A 25,549-nucleotide genomic window follows, 5' to 3' on the forward strand; every position below is an offset into this window, starting at 1 on the left:
CCCCCCCCCCAAGCGCCGCGCCGGGCCGCCGAAACCCCCACGCCCCCCAAGGCCGCGCCGCTGAAGCCCCCTAGCACCGGGCCGGGCTGCCGTAACCCCCGGCCCCCTGAGCGCTGCGCCGCGCCGCCCAAACCTCCGAGCGCCACTCCAGCCCCTGCCACCACTGTGCCGTGCCGCTGAAACAAAAACAAAAAACCCCGAGCGCCCCCCGCCACCCAAAGATTGGCCGCCCCTTCCGAGGTGCTCCCCCAAGCACGTGCTTGGTCGGCTGGTGCCTGGAGCCGGCCCTGTCTAGGATTGCAAAATTCTCTGTACATATTAGTGTCAGATATGGGTCTGAGAAATAAAGTTTGTATCCAGATCCAAACTGTTTTAAAGTTTAGAGGATTGGCGATCTGGATTTGGTTTAGTCCAGCCCTAATTAGTGTATGCAGATGTACTTACTGCAAAATAGATATTGATGATTTACATTGTTTAGAGTGCTTCCACTCCATTTTTCTTACATTCAACAAAACACACAAAAACTTACTTGATTTAGAGGTAAGATTGCTCAAGTATGAACAGCAGGAAAAAGTTAAAAGACAACGTTCACATCCAACACAATCCCAGTCTCCAAACATTAGGCCACTATTGTCATTATACTCTAACACTTTTGGTTCAACAATACTACTACCTTGGCTGCATACATGAAAAAAACTGAAAATCTCACTGCAGTGCACAGCCTCAACTCCGACCTTTCACCGCTCCATTATTTAATAATTTAGTAATAATTGCAACCGTAAAATTACAACCGTAGCATTGTTGCATACCGCACAGCAAACGAATTTAAAGTGAATTAAAAATTATAAAATCACACTGCTGATTAAAATATCTTAGTTTATCAGAAACACAAACTTCTACAAAATTTGTGTACTAAATAATATTAGTGACGCCGTGCCTTCCATCAAAAAATATACACTACTAAACACAGCTATACAGAAATACTATTGAAATGTGTATACACCCCATTTCATGTCTATTCATAATATGTTATATAATACAATTATAAATCAACAGGCTGGAGTTATGATTGTGCATTGCAGCGTAATTTTATTTGATGGGAACATCAAATTGATAGGAACATAGGGACATAGGATTGGTAGGGACTTCTTGGGTCACCAAGTCTAGTCCCCTGCTAGCGCAGGCAGCCCTATTATATAGGTGAGTATTGAGAGTGAGTGTATTTTTAAAATTAAATGTGGGTGTGCTCAAAAGGGAGTTGGTGTGCTGGTGCAGTTGAATGTCATGATGGTCAGTAATTAATCAAATGAGAATTTTTAAAAAATTGCCTATTTCATGCATTAAACAAGTTTAACAACACACAAATTGAACTGTCACCACATTTTACTCTTTATCTTCCACAATTAGCAGAACTAATTATTTCTCCTGCTTTCTGTGTGAGACGAGATGTGATAATCCCCCACTGGAAAACAGTTCTCACAATACAAGGAAATTCATGAAGGAGAAGGTAAGCTCTTATCTTTCTGCATTTAGCTAGACTTTTCCTGCCCTTGCCCAGTCAAACAGTAGGGCATATCTCAGGATTTGGGAATGCTGTAGAATTCTGGAAACAATTTCAGCTTTCTAACTGGCCTTCAAAGGTATTTTTTCATAGCTATACACATAATGTCCTGAATTACACAGGTCTAGTTATAGAAACACAAACGGTAAGTCCCATGGATTTATGAAGATCTTATCTGCTAGAGAAATGTCTATAAAATTGCAAGCATTATAAAATTAACGAGAAAGGGAAAGCAGCAGGTAACATAGATTTGGAATTGAATAAAGCATTTGTTATAGAATTTTCTCAGAGTATTAGTTCCTGTTGTCTTGGGTATAAATACTGTCACATGAACTGACTGAGAGACTGTAAACAAATAATAATGATAAACCATGAGGAAGTGTCTTGTGTGTTTGTGTGTGGGGGTCCCCTACAGGATGGTGTCAGGTCCCGTCTCATGGAACATATTCACTTATGATTTGGAAGAGGAAGTAAAACAGCTGGTTAATAAAATATGCAGATAATGCTAAATTGGGCGGCAGATGCGTGATAGGAGGAGAAAACCAGGGACAGAGAAATAACACAAACGGGGGAAATAATCAAAAGCATAAAATGCACTGGCAGGGAAAAACCTGGAAAACAGTAATGCTGAAAGGCTAGAATAAGGATAGTTAATGTGACACTGTAGGGGGGAAAAAGCTGTTCCAATTGTGGCTGCATATGCAAAGTAGGGAGCAAGGAGGTACTAGATTCCCTTTGGACAGCTCTGTGGAAGAACCACCTGCAATATTGATCCTGATTCTCCTCTCACATACACTAGTGTAACTCCACGGACTAGAAAGAAGTTGCTGTTGGTTTATGTTGGTGTAAGTGAGATCAGAATCAGGCACACTGTGTTCATTTCTGGGCACTTAGCAGAAAAAAATATTGACATTTTGGAAGGTATTCTAGAAAGGTTCAGAAAAAACGGATTCAGGGGCTGGCGGGATTGATTTCTGAGAAAAGAGTTAAATACATACGGTTTAGCTAGTGAATCACTAAGGGGACAGGGAGACATGGTAATAGAGCAGATATGCTTGAGGGCTGGGAAGTACAAGAAGGCAGAAGAATTATTTAGGTTGGTACAAGGGGGTTCAACTAAATGCAATGGGATGAAATTAAAAAAGGGAAAATTTAGGCTGAATATCAGGAAAAGCTTCCTAACATTAAGATGTCTGGGCCTCAAACATGATCTGTATTGGACAAAACGCTAGAAAATATACTGTACGGGACAATCCACACGGGTATGAGATGCACTGGACCTAATGGGGCAGATCCTCAGCTGGTGTCACTTGTCCTAACTCCATTGCAGCTGATGGAGCTGTGACAATTTACACCAATTGAAGATCTGGCCCAATAGGTCTTCCCCATCTCTAATATCTAAGATTCTAAATTAGAGATGGAAGGAAAATATATTGGGATAACGAGTTTATCCCTGGGGCCAATATATTTTATGATATGGCTCCCAGTAGGTTTGGATAAATTTGGACTAGCCTTGTCTAACCATCTAGGGCTGAGTTTATTCCCTGGGTTACCTCAGGTTCTGCTGGTCCAACCCAAACTGTGGGACCCCCCCCACAAGCCACTTGCAGCCCCAGTTCCATTCATGGGCCTGGAGCTACCAAAAATGAGCAGGTCAAGCCCAAGAGAGAGTGGGGCCAAACCAGCCAGGAGATGCAGAGTTTCAGTTCCTTTTCTGGGCAGCCTCCACCAGAAAGGCCCCTCTAGAGCACTAACCAGAGTTTGTTAGTGACCCTCCTGCAACAAAACTCTGAAAGAAGGATGCTGTACTCTCCCAACATCAGAGCTGTAAAGTAGGCAGATGGGTTTCATGGTTAGCATAGGGCCTGGTCCCCACACCAGACAGAACCAGAAGGTCAGGAAACATGAGTAAGATACGAGAAATCAGGCTGGGTCAAGAAACGAGGAGGTCAGTACCAGGACACAAGAGCAGGCAGCACTGGCTGAGCAGTCCAAAGCAGGGTGGAGCCCAGTTGTACAGATGACTTCCTGTTCCTCCTGGCTTAAGTAGGGGAAATGAGACAATCAGGAGCTCTGGTATTTCACCAATCAGGACCCATGGTGGAGCCTCCTAATTGAAGTAGGCTTCAAGGAGACCTGATTCTAGCTGATGCCAATAAACCACTGGGTGGAGGGTTGGAGCGTGATGACCCCCTAGGAGCCCTGCAGACATGGTTTCAAAACCTGTAGGTCATGATACCTAGGGTGAATTCCACCTCTGGGGCAGCTGCTGTGCAGGACTGAGTCTGACCTCTACACTTTTGGTGACTTATCTTAAGCAAACCTGTGATGTTGCACCCCATAATGCTTTATAGAAATATGCTTATGAGTGTAAATATCACATAACTGGAATATATTTTATGCTAGATATGCCATTTAACATATCTTTGCAAAGGTTATGATCTACTGAATATATTCATCCATCCTATTTGTATGCATGTATCATTTTTATATCTGAAGTTCTGAGCGTTGGCTCTATGCTTGTATTTAAAGTGTTTGCTGTAGGAAGCACATAGACAGATTTGTTCAACATAGTGGGAAGGGGTTATTCAAGTAATTGGGAGTACTTAACTAACTATGGACTTTGGGAGACGCCAGTCTACATCTGAGCTTGTTGTTCAAACTAACATGTAAACAATGGCGTTGGCCTGCAAAAAGCGGAATCATTCATAGACATGTGACTTGCCCAGGTGGCTAGAAACCCCATCTTGTGGCTGTGATGTTGCTCAAGAGAGAGAATATAAAAGGCCCTGGAAGCCCCTCCATTTTGTCTTCAGACAAAAGATAGCTCAAAAGATAGCCTCTCAGCCCCAAAGAGATGCCTGAAAGAAACTGGAACAAAGGACAGTAACTACAGGGGTGTGAATGATTGCTGGACCCAGACTAGGAAGGAGTCTCGTCTGTCAAAGAAGCTCATTAGAACATCTCTGAGGATGAGATTTACCTGCATTTAGTTTCCTACTGTATTAGGCTTAGACTTGCGTGTTTTATTTTATTTTGCTTGGTAACTTACTTCGTTCTGTCTGTTATTACTTGGAACCACTTAAATCCTACTTTTTATATTTAATAAAATCTCTTTTTCCTTATTAATTAACCCAGAGCAAGTAACTAATTCCTGGGGAGAAAACAGCTGTGCATATCTCTCTATCAGTGTTATAGAGGGCGAACAATTTATGAGTTTACCCTGTATAAGCTTTATACAAAGTAAAATGGATTTATTTGGGGTTTGGATCCCATTGGGAACTGGGTGACTGGGTGCTAGAGCCAAGAGCACTTCTTAAGCTGTTTTCAGTTAAGCCTGCAGCTTTTGGGGGACGTGGTTCAGATCTGGGTCTGTGTTTGTAGCAGGCTAGTGTGTCTGGCTCAACAAGGCAGGGTACTGAAGTCCCAAGCTGCTAGGGAAAATGGGCTCAGAGGTGGTCCCAACACATCAGGTGGCAGTCCCAAGGGGGTATCTGTGACCCAACCCATCACAAAACCTTCAAACCTTTGACATTCTCCCATGTCTTGTGGATAATTGCTTGGCCTTTCTCTCTTATGAGGAGAGATTAAAGAGGTTAGGACTTTTCAGCTTGGAAAAGAGGAGACTAAGGGGGGATATGATAGAGGTATATAAAATCATGAGTGATGTAGAGAAAGTAGATAAGGAAAAATTATTTACTTATTCCCATAATACAAGAACTAGGGGCCACCAAATGAAATTAATGGGCAGCAGGTTTAAAACAAATAAAAGGAAGTTCTTCTTCACACAGTGCACAGTCAACTTGTGGAACTCCTTGCCTGAGGATATTGTGAAGGCTAGGACTATAACAGAGTTTAAAAGAGAACTGGATAAATTCATGGAGGTAAAGTCCATTAATGGCTATTAGCCAGGATGGGTAAGGAATGGTGTCCCTAGCCTCTGTTTGTCAGAGGCTGGAGATGAATGGCAGAAGAGAGATCACTTGAACATTACCTGTTAGGTTCACTCCCTCTGGGGCACCTGGCATTGGCCACTGCCGGTAGACAGGATACTGGGCTAGATGGACCTTTGGTCTGACCCAGTATGGCCGTTCTTATGTTCTAAGTGCTGTCTTACTGCTTACCTAATGGAGATATTACAGAGGGCTGTATAGGCACACCATCTCTGCCCTTCAGAAATAAAATGAAAAGAAGTTCCCCATAAAAACACAATTACAGAGTCCTACTGCTAAAACAAATGAAGTCGTTAGACATCTGATGGCTTAACACAGCACCTGTGCCTGGATGCAGAAGAGATGATGTCTTCAGCTGCTGATGGTGTCCTTTCCTGTCTCTCCAAGGGTCCGGGATGTTGAGCATTCTTCTTTGAGTCAGTAGTCAAAGAGCTGAAATAGTCCTGACCTTGTCCTAATGTATTTGTGTCAAGGCTGAGGGAACTAGACCTAGAACAGGACCACTTTGGTGACTCGGTATTAGTGCTGCCCTGAGCTGTTGAACGAACAAGAGACAGACAAGGAGTGATGTAAAACATACAAAACAACAAAATAAAAAAGAATCCAATATTTTTCATCTTTTATTTTTGTAACAAAAATTGCATAATCTCATTTACTTTCTCCTCCTTGAGTTGTTAATGTAAAACGGTGCTCAATGAACCTTTCTCAGGAAGCTTTAAACCTATGGCTATAAAATGGAACACAGCTGGCAAAGTGAATATTTTGTTAGTGACATGTCGATTTATTACCTTGGAGGAATTACCTTGGGTAGCTAAAAAACAATAAATTATGCCACTGGCAGTATAAATGTCATCCTGCAATTTCAGTGCTGCTATTAGGTGTAGCATCAGCTGTGAGTAGGTACTGAACATATTGAGCCTCTCTTCTGCTTACAGAATGAATATGATAATATCCTCTCCTCCTCTTTGGACTTTTCTTTTCACTCTCTGTGCAAAGGACCCAAAAATGTGTGTCCATGCACCACCTGTGCACCCCCACTCTCACGGAGACTTTAGGATCTGGGGCAGGGGAGAAGTGAATGCTGCTGGTGAACCCCTCTCTCACAAAGAGATCCCCTGGTCTGCCACCGAAGTCTCATAAAAAATCAGCTTCCCCCCAGATCAGTGCTTGTGACTCAGTGCTGCTTTTCAGACCTCCCCGAGTTCTGGATCCCAAAGAGATGCGTTGGGGATGCCCTGCCAGGTGGACTATCCCTATGCAGATTCCATCAGATCTGAGCAGCCTCAACTCTCATTGATTTCCATGGGAGTTTAAGGTTTTTATTACCTGACAGGAGGTGCTCTGTACTTATGGGATCTGTCCCTTAGATGGCTAAAACTCAAATCCTTCTTGATTTGGCAAAATTACTGTGTCAGTGAGAGTAATAATGTTGCACGAATTAGCCTCCCCGTTGTATTAGTAATGCTGGCTCCAATCAGGCATGCTGATTTGCTTTTTCCAATGGGATTTTCTGATTGTAAAAACAAGATGTTTGAATTTCTGTTTTTCCATCTTACAGTGCATTATACCAAAGCAGTGACACAGTGCAGGCCCCCATTTCAATATCTTGTTTGTAGTACCCTCCCTCGAGGCTCTCTGTGGTAGAGTTCAAATGAACCAGCAGTTCCAATAGTTGGGCAATGAAACAGGGTCTCCTTGTCTTGGCAAGTGAAGAATTAGTTGCAGCCAAATGTAATAACATATGAGTAATAAGGAGGGTAAAAGCTACAGCACAGTGGCCTAAACAGAAAGCCATGGCAGGTGTGCAGCTTAACTGAGTGTGAATTTTGCAGAGGATGAGTCTAACTAGGAGGCACAAAAGAATGGCATTCAGGGATCTGCTGGAGAAGAAATGGGGCAAAGGCCAATGAGCTCCATAATCAGGAAGCTAGATGAGCTGTTGGACTCTGGTGCTCTGTGCTTGCTAGAGTCTCTGTTAGATCAAATATTCAGAGTGGCAGCAGAACGGGCAGCAGCAGAATGAGCAGACTGTGTTGAAGCTGGCTCTTAGTGATGTGTTAATAAATCAGTTTGTTTCTTGGATCACATTGGTGGCGGCTTTTTCTGTGTTACTGAATACTATGGGCTAAGGCTGGGGTTTTAAAAGGGGCCTAAGGGAGTTAGGCACCCAAATCCCACTGAAATCCAATGGGATTCATAGCCTAAAGTGAGGCACCTAGCCACAAGCCCTAAGTGTGGGAAGATGCAGAGTTGCACCCTCCCTGAGGACGATGGGGGACACTGCCCCAGGGGCAGACACAGTCTTCCCCCATGCTGCACTCTGTGAACAGGGGGTGCATCATTTGAATCAACCGTTAGACTGACATAGACTGCTTTCCCCTGCACGCTGGCTCTGCTCTGTTGGCTAGTGTGGTGGCTGGGCTGGGCCACAGCCTTGGGTCCTCCCTACCCACTCTCACTTCCCTTGGGGACAACAAGAATGAGCATAGCTGGGACCACTATTATGAACTTCTCCTGAGCAGCCACATTAGTAGAGGGAGGCTTCTTGTGCTTCCCTTGACCCTTGTTGTGGCTGAGCAAGGGCAGCGCACAATCTGACTTTATGTAAACTGTTGCAGTTCATGTAACAATGCGTGCAGCCTGCAAATACACTGAGAAGGTGGAGGATCTAGAATCGGTTTTAAGTCATGGTGGCCAGTCCAGAATAGACAAGGAGTTATAACTAGAGCTGGTTCAGAATTTTTCATCAAACTTTTTTTTCTACAGAAAATTTTGAATTTGCTGAAACGTGTTATTTTTTTCATTGGGAAAATCAAAACAATTTTGGGGGGTTTCAGGTCAACTCAAATTGAAACATTTTGGATTGCCACACTGAATCAAAATGTTTCATTTCAGGTCAGTTTGACGTTAATCTGCATCTGCCTAAATGGCCACAGTACCCCAAGGGAGTTGTAGTTTGGGTGCCTCATGCCCTCATTTTTTCCTATGGGCTAGGCTCCCTGGTTGGACTACATCTCCCTTGATGCACAGCTGTCTCCCCTCTTGTTGACCTGTCACCAGGCATCATGGGAGTCCTACAATCACCATGCATCATGGGAACTGTAGTCTGGATGGGGACCCTGATCCATAGAGGACAATGGGAACATTAGACACCTGAACCACCACTCCCAGGAGGCACTGTGGCATCTCAGTCAGATGCAGTTCAATATCAAATCAAGCCAAACAAAAACATTTTGATTCATTTCGACAGACCAAAATGAAATGTTTAGATTCAGGACTGTCAAAACATTTCAGTGAAAATAAAACATCTTAACATTTACAGAATTGGTTGTTCCATGAAAAACTTCAGTATTTCAACTTCTTGTCCCAATTTAGGCTTAAAACGATGTCAAAATATCAGAATTTCCCCACTGGATAGAAATTCCAATTTTTGACCAGCTCTAGTTATAACTGCATTCACAGAGCCATTCTATTACCCCATACTTGCAGGACTATATTACAATTCCCTTAACATGATTGTAACATGGCTTGTTCTAGTCACCACAGGTAAAACCATAGAGTGCGATAACATGTCTGGGAACAACTATGTTGTAACTGGATTCCCAAATATGGTTCTAACTGTAGTGCAGAGAGAACCTCTGTCATAATAAAAATCAGGGTTGCCTATGCCTCAACTTCAGAGGGGTAGCCTGTTAGTCTGGATCTGTAAAAAGCAACAGAGAGTCCTATGGCACCTTTAAGACTAACAGATGTATTGGAGCATAAGCTTTCGTGGGTGAATGCCCACTTCATCGGATGCATGTAATGGAAATTTCCAGGGGCAGGTATAAATATGCTGGCAAGAATCAGTCTGGAGATAACGAGGTTAGTTCAATCAGGGAGGGTGAGGTCCTCTGCTAGCAGCTGAAGTGTGAACACCAAGGGAGGAGAAACTGCTTCTGTAGTTGGCTAGCCAGTCACAGTCTTTGTTTAATCCTGATCTGATGGTGTCAAATTTGCAAATGAACTGAAGCTCAGCAGTTTCTCTTTGGAGTCTGGTCCTGAAGTTTTTTTGCTGTAAGATGGCTACCTTTACATCTGCTATTGTGTGGCCAGGGAGGTTGAAGTGTTCTCCTACAGGTTTTTGTATATTGCCAGTCCTGATAGCTGACTTGTGTCCATTTATCCTCTTGTGTAGTGACTGTCCGGTTTGGCCAATGTACATAGCAGAGGGGCATTGCTGGCACATGATGGCATATATAACATTGGTGGATGTGCAGGTGAATGAACCTGTGATGTTGTAGCTGATCTGGTTAGGTCCTGTGATGGTGTTGTTGGTGTAGATATGTGGACAGAGTTGGCATTGAGGTTTGTTGCATGGATTGGTTCCTGAGTTAGAGTTGTTATGGTGCGGTGCGTGGTTGCTGGTGAGAATATGCTTAAGGTTGGCAGGTTGTCTGTGGGCGAGGACTGGCCTGCCCGCCAAGGTCTGTGAAAGCGAGGGATCATTGTCCAGGATGGGTTGTAGATCACTGATGATGCGTTGGAGAGGTTTAAGCTGAGGACGGTAGGTGATGGCCAGTGGAGTTCTGTTGGTTTCTTTCTTGGGCTTGTTTTGTAGCAGGAGGCTTCTGGGTACACGTCTGGCTCTGTTGATTTGTTTCCTTACTTCCTTGTGCGGGTATCGTAGTTTTGAGAATGCTTGATGAGGATCTTGTAGGTGTTGGTCTCTGTCTGAGGGGTTGGAGCAGACGCGGTTGTACCTCAGTGCTTGGCTGTAGACAATGGATTGTGTGGTGCGTCCGGGGTGGAAGCTGGAGGCATGAAGGTAGGCAGGGATACAGGCTGCTTAGTTTGAAAGTTCTAATAGCTGCAATGCATGCAGGGAAATCACTCCAACCGCAGTAAGAAATCATCATGGGGCACAGTTGAAATATTGGGGAATAAGAGCATATAAAGTGCTGCAATCTTCTGTCCTAGGTATGAGTTATAGAAGAGTTTTTGAGGGCTTACCTGAAACTCTCTTTTGTGTAGTCGGATCTGCTCTGGCGGATCTGGACAGACTGGGTGCTGCTGTGATTCCAGTTGTCATAGTAGCTGCAGAACCAGGCTGAAGTGATTGTGGTGAGAGCACATTCTCTGAAGGCTGGGGTGATGCATCTATGATGGGAGTTGAGGTAACAGGGGAGTGACCAGAGTATGACAGGTTAGGTGCCAAATGGAAATGGGATGCCTCCGTTCTGTATTAAAAACAGTGACATTACGTTCATTCACAATGAGTCCATGGAAAACACATTCACTGCTCAGGGCCAATGTATATATTGTACAACCTCATTTACTTCCATGGGGCTGGATGGGATGTAAACTAGGGCAGAATCTGGTATAGGCACAAGAAACCTCAATATCAACCAATAGAATAACATCCAGCCGGTCCTCCTTTCAAGATGATTACTACTAGCTGATTATTCTTACAATTATTTCTTGACTTTTATATCCTCTTTAATGTTGCATAAATTATCCCAAACATCCAGGAAGCACAACCCTCCCATTCAGGGCAATATGCTCATACATCTGACATATCTAGTATATCTTAGGGCCAATTCTGCTGTCACAACCTGACAGTCCCACTCTCTGGATGGACACCAGTCTGTTGTCATGGGATCCAACCACTGAATCCCATGTGATGCTAAGCTCCTGGGGACTGGGTAGTGACTGGCTACTGTGCCTAGCTCTGGGTCTCTCAGGCATACTGCCAGGTGCAGACCGTGTGTCTGACACCCTTCTTGGGCAGCAGTACCCCGGGATCCTCCTGCCTAGACCCTAGAACTACTTCCACAGCCCTCCTGAGCCCAAAGTCACATAGGATATCTCTAAACTGCAATAAAAAACCTGGCAATGAGTCTCAGAGCCCAGGTCAACTGACTTTGGCTCACGGGGTTTGGCTGAGTGGCTAAAAATTGGAATGTAGACATCGAGACTTGGGCTGGACCCCAGGTTCTGAGACCCAGGCCCCCCGCCAGGTTTCAGAGCTTGGGCTCCAGTCCAAACCCAAACATCTACACTGTAAATTTTAGCCCCACAAGCCCACGTCAGCTGATCTGGGCTGGCTGTGGCCATGCCACACGGATATTTTATTGCAGTGTAGATGTACCTATAGACACATTCCCCTCCAGAATGGCGATGGGGGCTCTGGTTTCTACTTAACCCCTTCAGGGACACCATGGCAGTAAAGAAGGAAATAGGCTTAGCAAAGGAATTTCTTAAACATACATACTTTACTCTTAAAAAGCATAAAAGAGTTACAGATCCATGGAAAACAAGAGCTCCTGGTCACAATCCCCCCAGTCTCATCTACCCCTTTTGGGTTTGGTCCAAGTCCTTAGGGGAAGCTAAGTCCATTCTGGCTCCACTCCTCCTTTTGGGTCATCTGTTTCTGGCAGTGAAAGGACTTCCTTTGTCTAGGAAGCAGCTACCTTTAAAAAAAGACTATCACTGTTTTGTAAGGTGGAGAAACTGCAGCTCTCCTAAGCATGGATTTAGACAGAGAGGGGAGAAGGGGGGATTCCAGCCCCTTCCCTCCAGGCAGATTTCTGTGTAGAGAGTCCATTCAAAGTCATTGGTCCTGCCAGTAGCAACCTCATTGTTTCACCAGGGCAGAGCCACGCAGTGTTGATCGTCCTTCATTGCTCTGTCACACTTTTCCAGACATAGCTTCCCAACTACATGTCAAGTTCCTGCTACATAATGGATGATCTCATTCACAATGATGGTTATAGTTACAAACAATGTCCATAAACCAAGTGGAATTCTTATCTGGACAAACACGTATTCCCAATACTCTGTCACACTGCTCTCACATACATTGGAGTAAATCAAGAGTTGTCACAGTTTTGTTTGACCCAAAATACTTTTTTTTTGATTTGCTGAAATTTTTCACATTTGTTTCAACTTTGGTTCAACCCAAACTGATTCCCCCACCCCCTTAATTTTTAAGTGTTAACATATAGCACAGCAATATATAGCAGGGATGAGTCAGCATATGCCCTTATGCACCTCTCCCAAAGAACCAATCAGCTTAAAGACTGTGGGCAAAATTCTCTTCTCATTTTTGCAATTGTAAATCCTGAGTAACTTCACTGACATCCGCAGGTTACATCAGATTTACACCAATGTAACAGACAGCACAATTTGTGTAAGTAGCTCTAGGAATCATGTAACATTCCAACACACAGAAGTTTCAAAACAAATATCTCAATATGAATCTTACAGTACAATAGCATCTGTTGAAAACTACACGGGAAGAAAAAAGCGTGTGTATAAATAGTCCAATGAAAACCTTTTTGCTCATGCCAACCCAGCTGAGGCTGATGTGATGTGACTTGAGCTTTCAGGCTACAGTTTCAGGAAAAGGGTTGCCTTCCCTAAAAGGGAAAGCATCTGGGTTTCATTTGGCTAGAAGTTGATACACTTGTTCAGGCCATTCGTTTTACAAACAGCACTTTCACATGTATAAAAATGAAGAGTTTCAAAGTGAAATTAGTTGTCTACTGTCTACATCTCAGCAATATTGGTGTAAATCCAAATTCCAAAACCTTCAGTAAGGTTACTCAGGAGCTTGCACAGGTGCAACTGAGAGCAGAATTTGGCCCAGAATGCTCACAGAAAATTTGCACAAAGACTGACAACCCTTCTTATTCTGTTAGCTAGTAAAGAAACCTCTGTGGCAGTGAATACCATCCACAGGGCTGAGGCATTACAGTATTAGGCTTAGAACCATATAATGCAATCCTTCGTCCAGACAAAGCTTCTCTAGTCTTACTACTGAATTATGTGGGAGGATATTAAAATATCCATCTTGCTCCATCAGCGCTTAAGATGTAGAGTATGCTGACTGATTCTACTATAGTATACTCAAAATAAACAAACAGCACGTTGGGACCAAAGCAATCTGTCAGTATTACAGAAGGCAGCCAAGACGTGTGTTGTTTGGAACTTTTCATTACTCCTCCCAAAAAGAGAAGAATTATGGAGGAAACGCCTGCAGCATGAAGTTTTCTTAACTGAGAAAGAAGGGGGAGACTGAGGCAGTAGCAAGGCCTAAAGTCGGATTGGGTAAGCCCTGCTACAGGATTTAAATCAAATTTTTGAATAAGGCCAGTCCAGAAGTTTGGGGAATGTTTAGATCCAGATGCAAAGTCTGTCTCACAGGCTTATATGTACTCCTGAAATAAAAATGCACCAAAAGTAACCAAAAGTAGGTAGTAGCTGATGTCCAGATCCTCAAAGGTAGGAGGCTTAAGGGAAAATATAAGTGATTCTACAGAGATAAGTTTTAGAGAAGTTAACCAAGGGGCATGTGAGCATTTACACTCCTACACTTTTAGTGGTTCCTTATATAACAATGTAAACAAGTGCTATATCATCTGGCATTTCTTTAAATACATGGTGTCATTACAACTATGTCATTCTGTCCCCTGAGAATTCAGCCTCTGATATCTGCATCACTTTTATGAAGGACTAAAAGCCATGATGATGGTCATGCTCTTTGGTTACCATAGAAGTCACTAAAACCTAGGGCTGCAGTGACAAAGAAGGTTTAAAAAGTAGATCAGATAGTTATGTTTGTAAAACTGGAGTATATGTAGTCATTAAATTGCCCTTGCTTAGTTAATATTCCTACCCTTTTTCTCCTCCAAACGTGCTTTTGAGTAAACTGATCTCATTTTGCAGGGAAAGATTTTTCTCCTCAACAGCCTCCAGTGCTTGCATCTTGGCTAGAAGAAGATCTTGTAATTCCTGAGAAAGAAAAAGCATGAAATCAGGCAGTTAATATATTTGAAGTTGGTGATTCTGTTAGATATATATATATATATATAATAGCCCTCATATATGAAATCATAAAGATCTTAAACATATCCCAATACAATAATAAGATCCTGACATTTAACCTTCCAACCCAAAGGATCCCCAAATGTTTTACAAACATAACTATCTGATCTACATTTATAAATTGTACACAAGGATGTCTTTCTCTACCACTAAAATGCAATACTTAACAATGTCGTGGTTCATTTACTCATTAAGTCTTAAATTCAGCCATTCGCAATTGGTCTCCAAGGCATTAGTGTTCATTACTTAGATTCTATTTAATTTTGCATTTTAAGTAGCGCCTGGATCATTTTATAATCAATAATAACAGCTGTAGTTAAACATGATGCATGAAAGGTAAAAGTATCATATTTCAGAGTATAAGCTGATTGCTTCAGCAGTCAGGAGGGAAGTACTTACACACACACACACACACACACAGTTAGCAGTGTGTGCATTAAAAAAAAAAAAAACCTACAAAAATAAAACTCAGCACTGCACATACAATTTTCCCCCTGGGGAGAGGATGAGGGAACAAACCAGAGGGGACAGAGGTTAGTCACGTCACTTAATGCCCTACGGGAAGGTGCTCACATACGACAGTGATGAGCGCAGTATAAGAACTTCTATAGAATAGAATAGAATAGAATAGAATAGATACACCCCATGTGCAGCATTGCACAATTGGATAAATGCATTATAGAAGGCTTTTTCCATGTGTTATTAAATTATGTGTTGGTCACTTCTGGAGAAGGATATGTGCCAGGGATCTCACTGGGTAATGCAAATTCTATCTATCTGAAATCTGTCTCTTTTCTTAGTTTTTGGTTTGCATTGAAAACAAATTGAGCCAGGCATGCTTGGGAGAGTATACTGAAGCTCCTGAACAGAGGTAAGAACATTGTGCTTCCCCTGCATGGCGGGAAGTTCTGGGAGCACACTGTGGACAGGTAAGCTTTATGCCATGCCCAATGTAGGCCAGTGCCTATCAGGCACAACTGACCCCTATGGTAGTGTGTCAGCCTGAAAATATAACATTCAACACACTTTGACCTACCGTGGTGGTCACTGGGAGCCAACATTTATCAAGAGTTACCAGGAAGCTCCCTGTGAATGGAGGGAGGGGAGGTATTAGAGGGGGAGTGAGGGGAGGTACTGAGACACATCAGGGAAGTGGAAGAAGAGGATTGGGGAAACTAGCCTCTGGCTGAGAAGGAAGGTCCCAGTGGTTCCAGCAGCTCCCAGACCCATTCCAGCCCCTCTGGGTCCCACTCCCTGCTCCCCAGCCTGATCCTAGCTCCTGTGATGGCCAAACTAGCCCCTCTGGGTCCTGCTCTCACCTCTGCCCCCATCCCCAGGTATGTGCAAGTTTACACAGGGACAGAGCCCCCACAATATTTCCATTGCAGGGGCATTAGCTTCTCTTTTTCTCGGTTCCACCACCATAGCTGAGATACAGCAGTGTATGTATCATGACCACCTCTAGTGGCTAGTCTAGACAGGGGATAGTGGTCTACTATTGCTTTACACTAATGGAAACACTTCCTTAGTTCAAGTGGTAGAGGTCTGTGCTTTGGTGCAGAAGGTCCTGGTTAGTGACCAGTGGTAGGGATCATTGCACAGTATTTCATTGTACTTTGTATAGGAACTAACTGTGGCATTTCAGCTACCATTGTGCAGTAAATATGAGCAAATGTTGACTTTTTTTGATAAGCGCTATTTTTTATTGTCAGTATTTATTTTAGAGTGAAAATACCTTCCAAACATCTGGAACTCTGACAGTGTAACTGATTGACTTATGAAAGTCAATTAAGTAAGTTATGATGATGATGTGCAAGAGGCTCTATATTAAGTTTGTACACACAGTATAGGGATAATGAGCAATCATGTTTGGTTCCGCTAATAATCATGAATTCTTGACACATGATCCCATTAGTAATACTTTAAGGACCCCACCACACCCAGAACTTTTTCACTTAAAAAAGCTGATATCCGAGAACATGACAGTTGCATCATTTCTGAGAAAAATCTGGAATTGCACTAGCTTGTATAGCTGCTGTTAGAAATTATGGGTCTGTTTCTCTTCATGCCCTGGAGTAAACAAGGAGTAGCTCTATTGAGGCTTATTGAGTTCTACCACAGCAAAATCAGTGTATGTCAGAAGAATCAGGCCCTGTGAATGTACAGTTAAGCTAAATTTGGTAGATCTAGCTTTGCAATTGTGATCGGCGTTGGCCCACCTACCCGCTAGGAGGCGGTGGGGAGCTATGAGGTCACTGGCCGGCCTGGGTCACGCCTCCGTCAGCGGGGAATTAGCGGCGGGGCGGCCGCCAGCCAGAGTCTGTAGCGCGCCCCTCAGGCAGGGGAGCGCCGGCAAAGGTCAGTAGCGCGCCCCTCAGGCAGGGCAGCGCCGGCTAAGGTCAGTAGCGCGCCCCTCAGGCAGGGGAGCGCCGGCTAAGGTCAGTAGCGCGCCCCTCAGGCAGGGCAGCGCCGGCAAAGGTCAGTAGCGCGCCCCTCAGGCAGGGCAGCGCCGGCTAAGGTCAGTAGCGCGCCCCTCAGGCAGGGGAGCGCCAGCTAAGGTCAGTAGCGTGCCCCTCAGGCAGGGGAGCGCCGGCTAAGGTCCCGGCGTGGCTCTGCCGGGTAGGGGAGCGCAGGCCCACCCTACACCACTGCGCTCCAGCCCAGGGCCCTGACAGTGGCAGAACGAGGGTCCCACCACTGGGTCAGGGGGGTCGTCCCGCTACATAGACTCACAGCTGTGCAGCTCTGTCCCTGAGCTACTTCCTACCCGATTGCTCGCCCGAATCCCTCTGGTCCCGTGAGTGCGTCGGGGTAGTCTGCTGCTGGCAGCTCCGGCTCCCCCTCAGGCTCAGGCTCCTCCAGTTCCTCTGGATACTCGGCTGCTGGCAGCTCCCGCTCCCCCTCCGACTCCTCCAGTTCCTCTGGGTACTCGGCAGCGGGCAGTCCTGGCAGCCCCAGTCCGTCCTCCAGGTGAGGTTTCCACAGGTCCAGGGCCTCCCCTGGTGTGGCAGCAGGCTCTGAAGGGAGCAGCCCACAGTCTGTGTCTACCTCCCTCCCTTGTGCTGCCCTAACTGAGCTAAGGGCCCCGCCCTTTATACTTCCTGTTCCACCCCTCCCCTTCTGGGGGGTGGAGCGAGCTTGGGCTGGCCCCGCCCACTCAGGCTGAGGGAAAGGCACTTTACCCTCAGGTTCGGAGGGAAGCCACCCTGGCTCCCTACAGCAATGTACAATATTTTGAAAATAAACAAGCAACTCAGTAATAAAACTGACCTTTGCCCAGTGTTGGGGGACTAATAGTGGACGTTTGACAACATAAAATCCAAAAACACCACAATAAACGCACTAACAGAATTAGTTGGGGTTAAAAATATTACAAACACCAAACACCAAATCCTTAGTCATAGAAACAAGCACACGGCATAAACTAAATACTGTAATCAAACTCCTAAATACTGTCCGGGATCATGAATTTCATGTCTAAGGTCAATTTATCAAGCTACTCTAAAGAAAGTTCTGATGGGAATGATGCCATTTATGATCTAATTAAAAAAAAAAAAGTCCGTTGTTCATACTTATCTTAGTCGTTTAGATCAACAAAATGGAGTTAACCGGGGTAGCCTCAGGAAGAGTCAGCCCTGAGAATTTTTCCATTTTTTTCATTGCCTAAGAGTTTTTCCACCACTCTTTCCTCAACAGGATGACAGCATGTCTGCAGAGAACCTGCCCCTACACTGCTGCCACCAGGGCACACTCCTCTTCCTGAAAGAGGAGGGGTCCTGGGCCACCGCTGGCTCAGCTTTCAAGGTTTAACAAGTAAGCCCGGTTCAGTACTCGCCATTGCGGGAACCTATGAAACTTTCAAACCAGCTTTGCACCACTGGCAGTTGGATTTCTCTGCTGATGGCTGGCTTTCACAGGACGATATATTTCCAATTCTAGTCACAAGTATTTTACAAAGAAGTAGACTATGTGGCTCGTGCAAAGGTAGTCATTTATTTAAAAGGCTATGAAGTGTTCTGTGTGCATAGGTGCTACAACTAGGGGTGCTGCCGCACCCCCTGGCTTGAAGTGGTTTCCCTCATATACAGGCTTTACAGTTTGATTCAGTGGCTCTCAGCATCCCCACTATACAAACTGTTCCAGCGCCCCTGTCTGTGTGACACGTATGTGGTTGCAACAGGTGTTGCAGAGCTGAAATTCTACTAATTTACCTCAAAAACTCCACCTACACCGTGAGCGATTTGGGAAAACCTCAGGATTCCTGACATTGGGAAGCTTGACAATGGATTCAGGACTGAAACTGCTGATGGTTTTGCATTATTTCTGCAAGGGTTACCTATGCTAAATTTTCTTACCCAGGCTATGGGCTCTGGTTCCAAATAATTGGGTTACCTAACAGGACCCCATTTACTGCTCTTGAAAATACTGGGTTGAATTTTTTTTAACTGTGCCTTTTCGTAGTGTTTAATTCAGCAACTAAAGAGTTAATTATATGAGTATGGATGGATTAAACTGGAATCCATGAAAACTGCTGTCTTCATAATTTGGTTGTAATTATACTGAAACATCAGCATATCAGAAGAGAGACCCACTTCAGATAGACGACTTCCATTTTGGCCCATCTCTGCTAAAAATACTGGCCCAGATACTGGGCAAAAGTGGCTTAATAACACCTTTAACCCCACCTATCCTCTCCCCACTCCTCCTGAGTTTCACTGTGCAATCCTCAGAAATTATTTTGGGCGATTGTCCCTATTGATAAAGTCCACCCTGTAAAAAACCCAAAGCTCTTCATTTCTGAGATTCTGCACCATTCAAGAAGGGAATCTACCTGCAAACCCATCAAGTGAAAAATAAAAATTAAATCTCCAGACCTTTAATTAAAGAGGCATAGATATATCAATGTAGTTTGTTTCTCATGAACTTTAATTAACCTTAAAGCATCATCTTATTTTTAATATGAGAATTATTACCAGACAAAAGAACAAAGTATTTGATACTTAAACAACTTTGAAATGCAAATGTAATCTAGTGTGAAATGAATGGGAAGGTAAAAAAGAGCAATTTCTTGTGCATTCATTCCAAGTAATAATTTGTTTGAAAATAGTTATTTAATTTCTATATTTTCATAAGAACAGCCATACTGGATCAGACCAAAGGTCCATCTAGCCCAGTATCCTGTCTTCCAACAGTAGCCAATGCCAGGTGCCCCAGAGGGAAAGAACAATTATTATTTATTAATACCTTATCATATATGGTATTGGTCTCAGGAGAGAAATAGCAACAATATTACACACACATACTTTCATTTAGGGTGCAGCTGAGGTTACCTGAATTATTTATTCAGTGCTCTGTTCAGCTGAGCTCTCCAGACAGACTACCATTCATTCATCTGCCTGGTAAATATTCATCTCATTTGCAGCTAGCAGTCTGCTAATCAGCTGACTGCTCATTGCACCTGAACACTTCCACCGACTAACCTATGGTTGATTGCATATACCAAATAACTAATCCCTTCAGTCGATCTCTTGGTCAAAAAATATTCAACGTTTCAATGGCCAGCTATACGCACCCCTAGGTGAACTCTAATTGATAACTTTGGCTGGGCACTCAATGCATATTTTCCATGTGCATATGGAGAGCTTTTGTACAGGAGAAATTTTTAAGAGTAATAATGTAAATAGCAGAAGTGAAGTGAGAACTTAGCATAGAAGGAAAAACAGTTTTTTCAAGCAATACCAGCATCCTCCCTGTTACTCATATCTGTATCCTGAAGATCATCTTTGGCTATGTCTACTCTTATGGGGACATGTAGAGTACAGGCACTATATGTATAGCTACCCATAACAGTGAAAGGCTCTTGCAATGAGTAGGTGGTGGGGAAAATCTCCTTTCCCCACTGCTAGAGCCTTTCATCATAGGGAAGAAAGACTCCAGCAACAGGGAGGAAGCAGGACACTACACTGCTAAAAAACAGCAGAATACAGTGGGAGGCACTGTTTGAATGTGTAGAGAGACCATGGTGGGTATATATCCTGGAGGTTTGTGCATATAAGGCATTCTACTCTCCGAAGAAATGCCTTTCTATCTACACTTCTATTTACACCCGTGTGAGCTGGGCATGCAGTGTCTGTACCCTACACGCTGGCGTAAGTGTAGATGTAACCGTAGACTCCACTGTTTCCCCAGCCCTACGCATTTAAGCCACTTCCAATTCTTTCCACTTCTTTCTCTCTAACATTTGTATGATCTTAAAGATATATTTTTTCTGTCTACACAGCTAAAGCTATTTTCCAGGCCCTTATCCCACTTTTTGATTACTGCAATAACACTCACTCTTGGCCTACCTAATACCATTATCAGCCCCATCAAGTCCATATAAAACTCTGCTGCTTAGATCATCACTCTGACCCTGTCACCTCCAGCTGGAAATTGCTCCACAGACTCCTTCTTTTACAAGATTTTTCTCCTCCTTTTTATAATCCTTCTGAACTCTGCCTCTCCATACTCCTCTGCTCTTATCTCCTATTGTGTGGCCAGTCTCAACCTATGTGTCTACTTCTCCTAAAATCATATCACTGCTTTGTTTCATGCAACTCTTCAAGCTTGTAAGGCCCTCCATGACCATCTCTCCTCCTTTGGAGCCACAGCAGGGAATGTGTTATTTTTATATAACACTTAATTAAAAAACTTTATATGCTTTATCCTTCTCCTCTTCCTATGGCTATTGCTAATCTTCTCAGATTGCAATTTCTTTGGGGCAAGAAGTGCACAATACATTGACAGCCTATTGGAATAGAAATAAATAAATAAAATTAATGGAAGTACCTACCCAGAACCATAGGGGGTAGGCAATCATTACAAACTCAAAATGACATCCTCACCTACCAAAGTAAATGTCTTCCATGCCATCTACTCTTGGACCCTAATCAATTCCCAAAGGAAAAGCCTGGTAAAAGACATGAACCTTCCAGTGGAACTAAATACCAAATCCAGGTTCTGTTAGTCCAGGCCTGTTGCCCATCCTATGTGATTAAGGGAGGAGTTAACTCAATCACTTCAGTTGATAACCACAGCACCAGAATCACACAGAGAATCTCGTGGTCCCTAAGCACTTGATCAAAAGCCTGCTGAAGTCAATACAAGTCCTTCCACTGACTTAAGATAAAATGAGTTATGTACTAGATGTTTACCTGTTATTAAACATTAAAATACTGCATATATAGTTTGTACAAAAGGCCTGGAGCAGTTTGACCAGTACTTGGCAACAGGGGCTGAAAGTTACATGGGTCCATGGTGCCCATGCACCAGGAATATTCAGGGACTGGGGTTCCGGCTCCATCAATGTTCGGGGCCAGGAATCTTCCCCCGGCCCTGCCTGCTTCCCCCACACGCCTCTCCTGGAGCATCTCCTGGCCCCACCTGCCACTCCTGGGCAATTTAAAAGGGCCCGGGAGCTCACAGATGCCACCGCCACCGCCGGCAGCGCAGCGTGGCTAAGGCAGCTTCCTGCCCGCCCTGGCTCCACATCGCTCCCGGAAGCAGCTGGCACATCCCTGTGGCCCCAGAGGTAGGGGTGTCTCCGCACGCTGCCCCTGCCCCAAGTGCCAACTCCACAGCTCCCATTGGCCGGGAACTGCGGCCAATGGGAGCTGCGGGGGCGATGCCTAGTGGCAGTGGTGCTCAGAGACCCCTGTGCCCCCACCCAACCTAGAAGCCGCTGCCAGAGGGGTGTGCTGGTTGCTTTCGAGAGCCGCTCGAAGTAAGCGTCGCACCCCTCACCCTCTGCCTTACCCCAACCCCCTGCCCCAGCCCAGAGCCCGCACCCCACACCCAAACTCCCTCCCAGAGCCATCTCCCCGCCTCCCCTCCACCCCAAACCCTTGCCCCAGCCCAGAGCATGCACCAAACTCCCTCCCAGAGCCTGCACCCTTCACCCCCTCCCACACCCCAACCCCCACCCCAGCGCCTGCACCCCAAACTGCCTCCCGCATCCAAACTCCCTCCCAGAGCCTGCACCCTGCACCCTCTCCTGCACCCCAACCCCGTGCCCGCACCCAGCACCCAAACTCCCTTCCAGAGCCCATCCCCCTCCTGCACCCAAACTCCCTCCCAGAGTCTTAGGCAGGTGGGAGAGCAGGACTTGGACCCGTTCTGGGCACCATCAAAAATTATACAAACCTCCCACCCCTGCCTGGAAACCATTTGTGTCAAGAAAAGTATATGTAGTAAAAATTTATTCTGCTAAATATTTTAATTCCATTATGTGGTGGTAGAGTACATTATATGCTACCTAAAATTTAAAAGCTTTTTTTTAAAAAGCTGATTGTCTATGAGAAACTACCTCTTAGGCATAACATATTTCAGATAATCAAGGAGTCTCAGTACAGGGAAGCAGCACACAGTTAAAGATGTAACTAACTTTCCATTATGGGATCAATTTTGACTACAGCTGGGGAGAAATTTTTCATGGAAAGTTTTCCTCTGGAAAATGTCATTTTTGACAAAACCATTTTTTGTGTGTGAAATTGTGATTTCAAAATCAAAAAATGTTTGTTTAGCAAAATTTGGTTTTAGGAAATCTCCAAATTTTCTTTAAAATATAAATTTTCATTTAAAATGTATGACATGTCAATAGTAGTAGTACATAATTACATCTCATGTGAGGTCATATGATGTAATGTCACAATATGAAATGATATTCTGTGTTACTACTGACATAATTTGAGAGTGTGTCATATACATATATAGATTTGTATGACATATTATGTAAGTCTATATATTCTATTAATTTATTTTATTGTTATATTTTTTATTTGATTTTTAAAATCATTCAGAACAGCTGCTTCTTAATACAAATTGAAACATCTTACCACATTTTGTAGATCAAAGTGTCACCTGTTTGTGTGGTAAGGAAACAGTTTGACAATTTGACACTTTCAACAAGAAAATAAGATAAAAGGTCAAACTGCTTCCTTACCACACAATCAGGAGACGTCTTGATCCAGAACCTATGAAAATGTGTTTCAATCTGTATGAAGTAGAATCTGCCCTTAATTTTTTTTAATAAAATAAAAATAAAGTAGATTAGAACAGAATACTTGGACTATATCATGTCATATGACATTATTTCATGACATGTCACTAGTAATGATAGAATCATAGGACTGGAAGGGACCTCGAGAGGTCATCTAGTCCAGCCCCCTGCACTCATGGCAGGACTAAGTATTATCTAGACCATTCTTGACAGGTGTTTGTCTAACCTGCTCTTAAAAATCTCCAATGATGGAGATTCCACAACCTCCCCAGGCAATTTATTCCAGTGCTTATCCACCCTGACAGTTAGGAAGTTTTTCCCAATGTCCAACCTAATGCATAAGATGACATCACATCATGACGAGTAATGTAATGTAAAATAATAAAAATACTAAAATGGAAATCCAATAACTATTAGAATAAAAATATGGAAATTCAAACACTTTCCCCAAACAAAAGTTTCAAAACATTTTTCCAGAATGTTCATTTCACAGGAAAGTTTTAAAATATTTGGTTTTGTTCTGATTTAGAATAAAAACAAATTCTGAAATGACAATTCCCTTGAAAGAGAAATTCTGAGTTTTGACCCGCTTTAGTTTTTATACCCTCTTTCCTGAACTTTGCCAACGTTTAATCAATTTGCCTGACATTTTACAAGTATGATCTTATGCCAGGGTGGGGATTATTTAGGAAATTTGAGGCAAGTCAGACAAGATACTTAGGAGCTATGAGAATTCAGATGACAAGTTGTATCATTTCATGAACAGTTTCAAAGTTTTTGACTTGCAATATCATAAAAATGGCCTTGCCTAGAAACTCGAAGTTTGATAGTATCCAATGGCCTGACTTTGACTTATCTGACCACCAGCTTCCTGAAAATAGTCAAATATTTTGATGCTATATGTTCTGACCTCTTCTGTTCACTTTCCACCACTCCAAGTAGCTTAAAGGCTACTTGAAAGCTAGCTTAAAGAGTCAGCTGACAATTCCTCTTACATGTGGGAATTTCCAGGCTGTATACAGCTGGTGTAACTAGGTCTATACCATAACAGCTGCAGCTGTATCCAGTTCTGAGGAAGCACAAAAGTGGCCTGGAGAGATTCTGCAACAAGCATAGCTTGGCACATGCAAGGATCTGGTCCTTGAAATTGCTTGATAAGATTTATGTGAACTTCAGACTGGCTGCACAGTTCTTTTCAGATATTACAATCAAGGCCTTGTACAATCTACTCCACAACAATGTAGAACTCAAATCTTCAGCAAGGATCCTTTGTATCTGCAGCTCTCCTCTGCAACGCCCTGGAAATTCTGTGGCAGCTTCAGTTAAGTTAAAAAATTGAGGGGTTTGTTGGCTTAAATCTAACAATGGACAATACAAGTAGTGCAGTGTTCCTTGTGTCATTTATTTGGAATAAAATATGAATTTAGTTGTTCTGCTCTTAAATAAGCATTTTCAGTGTGTGCTGCAGATTTTCATAATCATGGCACATAACTACATTCTTTAATGGACCAGGACATAAGCGGTCTGGCCTAGTGATCACAACTGGGCTGAGGCCTGCCCACCAGGGATAGTAGTCACCAGGCAGAAGCTGAAGGAATTGCCAGAGCCAGGTTCCGTAAGCAGGAGTTAGGGTCAGAGTGAGGCCAGGGTCAAAGACCAGAGATCAGAGGCAGTACCAAGTTAGAATTAAGGCAGGAATCAGAGTCAGGCTGGAAATCAAGCAGAATCTGGCCTTGCAACAAGCCAAAGTCTGGGTGGCTTCCCAGACAACTTCCTAGGCCAACCCCTGGGGTAAAATAGGAGGCTTGGCCAATCAGAGGGTCACAGGGTACTGTGACTCATAGTCTCTTGGGTGGCACTTCTTGCAGCCCCTACTCTCCATAATGACAGGTTTCAGAGTAGCAGCCGTGTTAGTCTGTATCCGCAAAAAGAACAGGAGTACTTGTGGCACCTTAGAGACTAACAAATTTAGGCTCTAATAAATTTGTTAGTCTCTAAGGTGCCACAAGTACTCCTGTTCTTTTTACTCTCCATAGTGCTCCCTCACCATGGTTTTGTATGGCTGTCCAGTGGCACTGTGGGAATATCAGCTGTCCCAGGATCTGCAGACCTGAGTTCTCGGCTGTGGGT

At 43.7% G+C, this 25,549-nt stretch overlaps 1 protein-coding gene across 1 annotated transcript in view; it reads right to left on the reverse strand.

Annotated features, from left to right (window-relative positions):
- Positions 1 to 25,549, reverse strand: part of LMNTD1 (lamin tail domain containing 1) — a 321,294-nt gene that overhangs the window by 63,239 nt on the left and 232,506 nt on the right. Inside the window, exons 8-10 of the mRNA XM_034782870.1 lie at positions 14,174 to 14,289; positions 10,507 to 10,733; positions 5,836 to 6,049 (exon numbers count right to left, since the gene is read on the reverse strand). Coding sequence (XP_034638761.1) covers positions 5,836 to 6,049; positions 10,507 to 10,733; positions 14,174 to 14,289 — 557 coding nt within the window. The remainder of the gene's footprint in view (positions 1 to 5,835; positions 6,050 to 10,506; positions 10,734 to 14,173; positions 14,290 to 25,549) is intronic.

Source organism: Trachemys scripta, chromosome 1, assembly GCF_013100865.1.
Source record: "Trachemys scripta elegans isolate TJP31775 chromosome 1, CAS_Tse_1.0, whole genome shotgun sequence".
Classification (NCBI taxonomy): Eukaryota; Metazoa; Chordata; order Testudines; family Emydidae; genus Trachemys; species Trachemys scripta.